The sequence below is a fragment of the Elephantulus edwardii genome, unplaced genomic scaffold (genome assembly GCF_000299155.1).
Source record: "Elephantulus edwardii isolate Elephantulus edwardi_28Jun2011 unplaced genomic scaffold, EleEdw1.0 scaffold00406, whole genome shotgun sequence".
Lineage (NCBI taxonomy): Eukaryota > Metazoa > Chordata > Mammalia > Macroscelidea > Macroscelididae > Elephantulus > Elephantulus edwardii.
The window spans coordinates 320,262-331,083 of NW_006400156.1; the positions used below are offsets into that span (position 1 = coordinate 320,262).

The window sequence follows — 10,822 nt, forward strand, 5'->3', positions numbered from 1 at the left end:
CTATTCCAAAGAATGGTGACCCAACAGAATGTGGAAACTACAGAACAATCTCACTGATTTCACATGCAAGCAAGATTTTACTGAAGATTGTCCAAAAACGACTGAAACAGCACATCAACAAAGAACTACCAGAAGTCCAGGCTGGGTTTAGAAGGCGTCATGGTACTAGGGATATTGTAGCTGATGTCAGATGGATCTTGGCTGAAAACAGGGAATACCAGAGGAATGTCTATCTGTGTTTCATTGAGTATGCAGAGGCATTTGACTGTGTGGATCATAACAAACTATGGCTGACTCTGAGAAGAATGGGAATCCCAGAACACATGATCGTTCTAATGTGAAACTTATATTTGGACCAGGAGGCAGTCGTCAGAACAGAGCAAGGGAACACCACATGGTTCAAAATTGGGAAGGTTGTACACCAGGGATGCATCCTATCTCCATACCTTTTCAACCTATATGCAGAACAGATTATCCGGGATCTGGGCTCTATGAGGAGAAATGTGGGGTCAAGATTGGTGGACGATTTATCACCAATCTGCGTTATGCGGATGACACACCCTGCTTGCTGAAACAGAGGGAAGGTAGTTCTTAAAATAAAAGGCTCAAAGATTTTTAAGCCCTGTCTTACATACTTTGGGCATGTGGCCAAGAGGAATAAGTCCTTGGAAAAGGACATCATGCTTAAGTAAGTGGAAAGACTGCACAGGGGAGGAAGACTCTGAATGCTATGAATTGACATAGTAACTGGGTTAATGGGGGTCAATATGTCAGAGCAGTGAGATTGGATCATAATAGAGCATAGTTCAGAGCTATTGTCCTTGGAGTCGCTATAAATTGCAAGCAACTCAATGGCACATAACAACAGTTCAGTTTAGTCTTCTACCTAACTGCAGAGCCATCATGACCTTTGTTACCCAGATTGGGAAGGAAGATTGGACAAAATATTTGCTTATCATTTTATACCAAATCTACATCATGATTCTTCAGGATTACGTTATATAGAGAAAGAAATTAAAGAATAAGATTATTTATGTGATGTTTTGTTGGGCAGATATCTAAACACCAGTCAACTCGTGAAATACATTTCTAAAAATGCTCCAAAGAGTTTAAGAAAGGCGTCCTCCTGGCATGTGCCTAGAGGATAAGATTGCGCTCCAACTAACTTACCATAATCATAACTCCTTCCACTTGCTGCCAACTCTTCACCACAGTCTTTTACTGAATCTGACTACTTTGCCAGAGGAAATCACACTCTTACTTGATGCAAGACTGATGTTTCTTCCTTTTGTGATTACTTTATCAAGCATATGGGCTAGAATCAAGCAAAAGAACGTTGGATTGTTTGTATATATGAAACACCTTGTCAGAGAAATATTTTAAAATATATTACCTGAGATTTAGAGAGCCTCAATTATGTTTATTATTATTGTTATGCACTTTTGAGTCAAAACCAATTCATAATAATCATCCAACAGGTTTTCAGAGACTGTTACTGGTTGGTATATATTTAAACGTTATGAATACTGAAGAACAGAAGAAGAATTGATGCCTTTGAAGTGTGGTGTTGGTTAAGAGTGTTGAATATCAGATAGATGTCAAAAGAAAAAATAAATCTTTCTTGAGGGAAATGCAACAAGGTGTTCTATAGGGGTAAGAAGAGTGAAACTATGACTCACATACTTTGGACATGTTTTCAGGAAGTACCAGTTATTTGAAAAAAGACATCATACTGGGAAAAGATCAATATCAGAAAAGAGAAGAAAACTCTCAAAGAAATGGATTTGTACAGTAACTACAACAATGGACATGAACATGTCAGAGATGATAACAATGGCACAGGATAGGGCAAGGTTTCAGTCTATCGTTTGTCATGTCACTGTGAATTGTAGTCATATTGGTCCACAAGCAGCTCATTCAGAGAAGAAAGGATAGTATCTGTCTGTGTGATTTACTGTCTCTGAAAATCCACTGGAGGGTCAGCTATGAGTCAGTTCTGACACCACTGCACATAATAACAGCAACGACCTTTCTCAACCAGCGGTGAGAAAATTAAAAGATGTGTTGCATTGTTAAAGTCTTTAGTGGCCTCTCCAAAATGCTGAAGAGCAAGGATATCAGTTTAAAGACTAAGATGTGCCTTATCCAAGTCATAATCTTTTCAGTTACTTGATGTGTATCTGAAAGTTGGCAGTAATTAAAGATGATGAAAGAACAATTGATATATTTAATTTGTGGTGCTGAACAAAGGTACTAAATCACCTTTGAATTTTAAGAGATCAAATAAATATGTATTAGAAGGGATGTAACCAAGGTGCTTAATTAAGGGAAGAATCACAAAACTTTGCATCACATATTTTGGGTTTGTTGTTGGGAGGGACCAGTCCTCAGAAAAGAGGAAGGTCAATGAAGGAGGGGAATACTCTCAATAAGATGAACTGAGACAAGGACTTTAACAGTGAAGTCAAGTGTGTCAGAGATAATAAGAATAATGAGGATGGCACAGGATAGAGCACAGTTCAGATCTTTTGTTCACAGTGTCACTTTCAGTCATTGTCACCTTAATGACACATAACAACAACATCAGTTTTAGATACTTGTCTAAAAGTGACTTGCTGAGTACTACATGATTTGGCTTCAAATTTCAATGCTGGTCTTTACTTAAATTTTTGTAAAATTATTTATTCTCTTGGTATTCTACCACTCATATATTGGTTCTTACCATTCATTTACTTCACTCATCAAAAAAGTTTTGTCCCTTATTTATCTTGTTAAAGCCTGTTCATGCTTGAGATATTAAAATCCTGAATATATCATTAATATGATTATTAGATAATTGAGTGAGGATCTAATTAATAGCAAGTAACAACAACTATTTAACATTTCATCATATATATGTACTCTATATATATATATATATATATATATATATATTTGTTGTTGTTGTTGTTGTTATGTGCCATCGAGTCACTTGCGACTCAGAGTGACCCTATGTACAACAGGCCTAAACTCTGCTTTGTCCTGTCCCAATTGCACTGTCACTGACACTCCCATCCCAATTACCCCAGTCACTGAATCAATCCACCTCAAAGAGGGCCTTCTCCTCCTGCGCTGTCCCTCCACCCTACCAAACATGATGTCCCTCTCCAAGGACCAGTCCCTCCTTACAACATGTCCAAAGTATGTTAGATGGAGCCTCAGAATCCTTGCCTCCAGGGAGGCGCCCGGTTAAACCCTTTCCAGGATGAATCTGTTTGTTTTCCTACCAGTTCACGGTACCCGCAATACTCTTTTCCAGCACCACAGCTCAAATGCATCAATTCTCCTTCTATCCTCGTTAGTCACTGCCCAACTCTTTGATGCATAACAAGTGATAGCAAAGACCACGGCCTGAATGAGAAGTACCTTAGTCTCTAGAGAGATGCCATTGTTCTTCAGTACTTTGGAGAGGTCCCTACCAGCAGACTTTCCCATGGCAATATGTCTTTTAATTTCCTGGCTACTGGTGTTGAGAGTGTTGACTGTAGAGTCAAGCAAACTCTTCACCATCCATCCTGATGCTGCCAATTGGTCCACTGGTGAGAATCTTTGTCTTCTTGACATTAAGCCTCAATCCATATTGGAGGCTACAGTCCTTGACCCTCTGCAGCAAGTGCTTCAGGTCCTCCTCAATTTCAGCAAGCAGGGTTGTGTCATCTGCATAACTCAGATTGTTGATAGATCTTCCACCAGTCTTGACGCAACATTTCTCCTCATAGAGCCCAGCCTCCAGGATAATCTGTTCTGCATATAGGTTGAAAAGGTATGGAGACAGGACACATCCCTGGCATACACCCTTCCCAATTTTGAACCATGTAGTGTTTCCTTGCTCTGTCCTGACGATTGCCTCTTGGTCCAAGTATAGGTTTTGCATTAGCATCATCAAGTGTTCTGGGATTATCATTCTTTTCAGAGTCAGCCACAGTTTGTTATGGTCCACACAGTCAAACTCCTTTGCATAATCAATGAAACACAGATGTACATTCCTCTGGTATCTCTCTTTCTCCCCCCATATCCATATCCATATCTATATCTTTATCTATATGTATATATCAGGTGGACTAGGTGAAAGAAGTGATAGATAGATAGATAGATAGATAGATAGATAGATAGATAGATAGATAGATAGCCATAGATTGCTTGATTTGGGAGGAGGAGTGATATCCACTTCCTAAATAACATGCCTCCCAAAATTCTATGAACTTTGATAAATAGGGTCGCTATGAGTCATACTCAACTCGAAGGGAATCAACAAATGCAAATAGAGAGAGAGAGAGGAAGATTATATAGATATAAGACCTTGGCAATCCTAATTGAAAGATCATAAATATTTCTGGTGATGTCACTTTAGTTTACTCATGTTACAACTGGAGTTTGGCTATATATACTTATTATTGTTCTCTTGCAACCAGAATGCTATCCCAGACATTTTCACACTACAGTAATTAAAGACAAAAACAAGCAAAAGTGGATCTTGAATAGAGCATGGCTCATAGCAACTCTATATAGCTGAACCCTGTCTTAGCCTGTGTTATCCTCATTCTTTTTTTACATAGCGGAACCCATTACTACAATCGTGTCAGTTCCTCTCTTGAACTAACCCTACACCTTTCTAAGCATGATGTCCTTATCCAAAGAATAACTTCTCCTAACAATATGCCCGAAATATGTGAGATGAAGCTTTGTCTTTTTTTAGCTCCGAGAAGCACTATGGCTGCACCTTTTCTAAGACATATTTGTTTGCTCTTTTGGCAGCCCATGGACTATTCAGTACTTTTCTCCAGCTCACAGCTCACAGGCATCAGTTCTTCTTTCATCTTTATTCATTGTCCAGCTCTTGGCAGCATATCAAGTAACTGTAAAAACTATGTCCTGAGTCAAGTTCACCTTAGACTTCATACTGATATCATTGCTCCTCAGTAAGTTATAGAGGTCCCTAACTGTAGACTTTCTCAATGAAATATTTCTCCTAGTATCCTGACTGCTAATACCAAGAATGTAGAGCCAAGTAAGAGGACACCATTACCAATTAAAGTCTTTAATATTTTCTCATTATCACTACTACCAAGTTGCAAACAATTTATATCAGACCCTCCACTGAGTTTCTTTGATTGTGAATAGCATGGAAAGGATTGGCCATATTTCTCTCACAAAATTGTTGGTGGATTCATACTGCCAGAAAGGTCAGGCCGTTAAGATAGCAGGGAAACCCCCTATGGACTAGGCCTCCAGAGATTCCTTGTATGTAAAAAGTATGCTAAATTCCCTTTGACAAATATCATAGTTCAAGAGGTAGGTTAATTGCCTTGCTCACATTGGCTTAATACTACATAGTTAAGTAGAGAAAGTCTTAAAAATAGTGAAGCTTAAAGTAGTAGGGTCACATTTAATAGAACTTATTCAAGCAGTTGTAATTTTTTTTAAATCTTATGTCTCTGTTTTCTGTTTTTATTTATTTCATGCTTGTTATTTTGACTATGTCGCATTACCTAACCTTTTTTTCTCATGGGTAATTTCTCTGCCTTTTTTGGTTATTTTATTTTAATTCTTTTTTTTCCTTGTTTAATCATTTAAGAGGCTTGATACTCTTTCAGATAACTTTATTTCAATGCATTTGGAAAATCAAAAGGGAGTGTTAATGTAATATTTTCAAGAAGTCACAAGAAAAAATACATTAATATTTTGGCTTTGGTTGGTTTTTAAACAGGAGTGGCATCTACTTCCTAAACAACATGCCTCCAGAAACTCTATGAACTTAGATAAAGGTCAGTAGTTATAGAAAGGCTTCAGGCCTTTTGTTCATACGGTTGCTAAGAGGTGTGCTCATCTCAAAGGCAATCAACAACAACCACAAATGAGGTTTACAGGAAATGACTGTACTCTAAAATGTTTGCTTTTAATGCAATGCCCCATGCCTAATCTGCTATTTACTCAGCAAGCACTAAATTTCCTATGTCCCAATTTGTAACCCAATCTGTAGTCAAGAAACTTCACAGATCTGCCTATGTGAAGATCAGGATCATTGAATAGCTCCTTATGAGAAACAAATTCCCATGAATCAAACTAGAAACATCGACTCAAAATTTTCAAATGATATATTTTATAATCTTCACATTCCAGATGCTATCTGGTTTTAAAAGGACTTTGTCACTAAGAAAATGTTACATTACTGAGACACAGCAGTATAATCTAAATCTCTCAGAGGAGACCTTTCTATCAAGAGTACAGAATGCAGCAATAGATTTCTTTTGATTTAGTATTGCCTTAGTCATAAAAGAGAAAAGTCTGAACAATTCACAATGAAAATAAATTAGAATGACTGAGATGATTTTAGGTAAATATCAAACCATGAACTTTGATTCAAGCTCGGGCAGTCAAGATAATATCCTGCAGTCAATAGAAGACTATTTATTAATAGCAAACATTTAAAATGTCAACATTTTTCAGAACATAAAAACCTAATTAATAATTTGTTTAATTGCATTTTTGTAAGTACTAACTTATCTTTCTCCCATATGCTTTCACTGTATAGACAAAGGTTTTCATAATTTGAACTGTTCATATTAGAACTCTTTATTTTTACATACATACATTTTAAAAGAGAATAGCCTCTATTCCTGCAAAAACCGAGAAGTTCTATAGTAAACAACCTTACATGATCTTAGTATATGGGGAAAACAATATCTTTCCATAAAAATACATGTGTAATTTAATTTGATATTTGTTTTACAAAATTTCACAACCGATGCTAACAAAGTATTCTTTTTTTCTAATACTTTAATGATTGAAATAAAATTAGTCTATTAGACAAATTACACAGAATAGAAATGTACACTTGTGAAAGTGGTTAAGTGGTTAGAAAGATTGTTTGATCATATGTTAGTAAAATGATGTGAAAATATATTGAAAGAGTACTTTTACTTTATATCTTTTAGCATTAGGTTCTTTTTATCTCTTGTTTGACTTTCAGAAATTTTGTCATCTGTGACTTAGTATCTATTATTATTACATCTTATTACTTTGTTTTTTTCATATACTATGTAAGTATAATATATATCCATATATTATATAAGATGCTAAACACTTTTTCTTTATTTAAAATAGTTTCCCTTTGGTATTTTTTTTTAATTGTTTATATACCTTTGGTTTATGGAGAGTAACTGAAGTGATCGCTTCTAATCATCCCATAATTTATCTGGTCATTTCTTTACACAATTCTTGAATGCTTATTATTTCTTGCCTACACCTTAATTATTGGTGCTTTTAAGGAACTTTTCTTCTTGCTTTTCCCAGGGTGATATAAACTACCCACCTGTGTTCAGATCTGCTGTGAATCTCACATACATAGTATCATTTCAAATGTCTTTTGTTCGCTGGCCAGATTCTGTAAATTACCATCAAGTTTTGCCTCACTCATCTCAAATAAAAGAAGCTCTATATTATATCTGGCAATATGCTTAATCCATTACATGTGCTTTTCTGAAGTTAACTAAAACCCTCCGTTCAGTGTGATAAGCTTTAATTTATTTTACTCAGTTTTACATATCAAATTCTCTACATAATCTCTATTCTTTTCATTTGTTTAAGTATTTATTTAGGATCCTTTTTTTAGCAGAAGAGACATTTCTCTAAGAATTATTTTTGTGCTTTTTCATTTTGATAATTATAGTTTCCTACTTTTTACAAATCAACTTTCTTCTTCATGTAGAAAATATAACTTTATTAAACTCTTTTAAGGAAACATGTATAATAAAATTTTTATAAATATATTAACTATTTTTGTTTTTGTGAACTCTGGTAGCTTAGTGATAAGGAATTGTGCGGCCAATTTGAGCATGGTTCAAATGCACAAACTACTCTACGGGAGAAAGAAGAGTGGTCTACTCCCGTGTGACTCATGTGATTGACTGTCTCTGAAATCCCACGGATAGGTCAGAAGTGACTCTAATGTGGTGGTATATAGTGAAACAGCTAATGTTTTGAGCAGTACTAAAATATTTAATTTGGGAAAATGACAATCACCTCTTTGATTTCTGCCTCAGAAAACTGACTGAAATGTCAATTAGGAGTCATATCCAACTTGAAGGAACATAAAAAAAAACCAAAATATATTTTTAATAATTGATTTAAATATGTTATTATTATATTCATCAGCATAAAGAAATCTATTCTGGAATTACCAAACTTTACATCAGAAATGTATATATATTTTTTTTCTCTTTAACCAGTTAGAAATTCTCCTCTTTATTTTAATATAAATGTATTGTTATTTTTCAAAAAGACAAAAAAGGTAACAAGAGAATGTAATATATTTTGGGAAAACACCACTGTCTCTCTGTTTATTGTAGTTGTGTGTGCTTATTTCTGTTGCATTCAGTTAATCTGTGTCTTTTTGCTCAAATCAACCCTCATGTTAAGACAATGTAGCCTGGGTGTTATGTTTTACTTGAGAAACAAAGTCAAAGGAGATAATTTTATTTTGCCATAAACTTAGACATCTTACTATGGTATATTTGTTTATTTTTTCCTTTTTAAGCTTTGTAATATGTAGTGTATGGTCGGGACTTTTTCATTTGTTATTATTTTTAATTTTATACTGATGTATTTAAAAAAGTCCAAATACATTAATATCCTACACAAGATCTTTCTCATTTCCTTTACACCCATCCATCGGATTGAGCAACACGATGACAACCACTCAACCCCCGTCCATGTCAGTCTAACAGAAATTTTAGATGGTAATAGCAGTCAGACCGTGACATTATTAAATAACACCTATGGCAGTTCACTAATTTAACCTTTGATTTATTCATACATAACCATCCAAAAGTCTCTTTTGAAATAAAATTGCAGTTCTATCACTTTTAAAATATAGAGCTCTGCATATAATTTTTCATTTGAAAAATACATAAGGAGCAGATGCAAAGTAGAGGAGTCTAAATCTGACTACTACCCACTTCATAAAGGGGAATTTTCACCAGCATTGTGGTGCTGGAGAAGAGTATTTATTGAATGTACCATGGACTGCCAAGAAAACAAACAGATTCATCCTAGAGAGGGTTAAATCAGGCTGCTCCTTGGAGGCAAGGATTCTGGGGCTGCATCTGACATACTATGGACATGTTGTAAGGAGAGGTCTTTACAGAGGGACATCATGCTGGGTAGAGTAGAGGGACAGCGCAGGAGAGGAAGGCCCTCTATGAGGTGGATTGATTCAGTGACTGGGGTAATCGGGATGGGGGTGTCAGAGGCAGTGTGATTGGTACACGATAGAGCACAGTTTAGGGCTGTTGCACATAGGGTCGCTATGAGTCGCTAATGACTCAATGGCACATAACAACAACAACAACAACCAAAATAGCTACAAGATGAGATAATCCAGACCCCATGCTTCTACACCTTTTTCTATCAATCTTTGAGTGTGATATTTGTTGTAAAACTCACTGATTTTATTCATAGTTTGGGGATTTATTAGAGAAGATTATGGTCTGAATAAGGTGCATCTTAGTCTTTTAACTGATATAATCTGAAAGAGGGTCTGAAGCACCAAAAGACCAAAGTCTACGGCCTTCAAAATAGATTGTATCCTATCATCAAAAAGGCAAAGGTTCTTACTACTGGACCAGTGGACAACATCATGATAGATGAATAAAGGATTGAAACTGTTAGTGCCTCATATACCTTGGGCATATTTTAATAAGGAAAAATGCATTGTGTTTAGAAGCAGAGAAGGTCAGTTAAAGGGATGAAGACCCTCAAGGAGACAGAGCAACATAGTAACTATAGGCTTGAATAAGGTGGATTGTGAAGATAGTTAAGATAAAGCAAGTTTTTTATCTGGTTTTCGTATTATGCCATTTTACCTAGTTGACAGCACCAAACAACATAAATATAGATTTATACATGTTAATAAATGTTTTATTATGATGTGACTAGACATGACTAAAAATTTTAAAGATACTCATTCTGGTTGATATTTATCAAAATTAAAAGAGAAATGATGGAAATTACACTATGGGAATGTCTCACACGATTCTATATTAAATTGGAATGGTTGGGTTCTGTTTTGTTTCATGCAGGTAATTAAAGCGGTAGAAGAAGGCTACCGTCTGCCAAGTCCTATGGACTGTCCTGCTGCTCTCTACCAATTAATGCTGGATTGCTGGCAGAAAGATCGAAATAGCAGGCCCAAGTTTGAGGAAATAGTAAATATGTTGGACAAGCTGATCCGCAACCCAAGCAGCTTGAAGACACTTGTTAATGCATCAAGCAGGTAAAAGACAAACATGATAGATTTTCTTAAATGTATCTAATTGAGAATTATGTAAAAAATTTATCAATAATATGCTTATTGTATGTTTGTTATTCTTTAATTTAATAACGTTGACTTCTTTGTAATATAACTTTCTTTTGAGTATTTGTTGTTGTATGTTATTGATTAGGGACCAACTCATAGTTCACCTTCCAGTAGGTTTTCATAGGCAATTAATTGCACGAGAGGAGACTGACTGACCATCTTTCTCCTACAGTTCAGCTGATGGATTCAAACCATGTGTCTCTGAGTTGACCAAACAATTAATTACCACTATTTCACCAGAGCTCCCGCCTTATGAGTAGATGATGAAAAATAAGTGGCCTTGCCATAGTTTAAACCAGGGATCTCTAGAATTAATTACTTAGCCTTTCGTGATGTAAGAAGAAGTTCAGGCTGCTTTGAAGGACATGGCCAAAAATAAGGCTCCAGGAATAGATGGTATACCAATTGATATATTTCAGTTAACAG

The 10,822-nt window shown here is 35.6% G+C and overlaps 1 protein-coding gene across 1 annotated transcript in view; it reads left to right on the forward strand.

Annotated features, from left to right (window-relative positions):
• Positions 1–10,822, forward strand: part of EPHA5 (EPH receptor A5) — a gene marked incomplete at its 5' end in the record, with an annotated part of 293,683 nt that overhangs the window by 262,987 nt on the left and 19,874 nt on the right. The window contains one exon of the mRNA XM_006902399.1: positions 10,119–10,312. Coding sequence (XP_006902461.1) covers positions 10,119–10,312 — 194 coding nt within the window. The remainder of the gene's footprint in view (positions 1–10,118; positions 10,313–10,822) is intronic.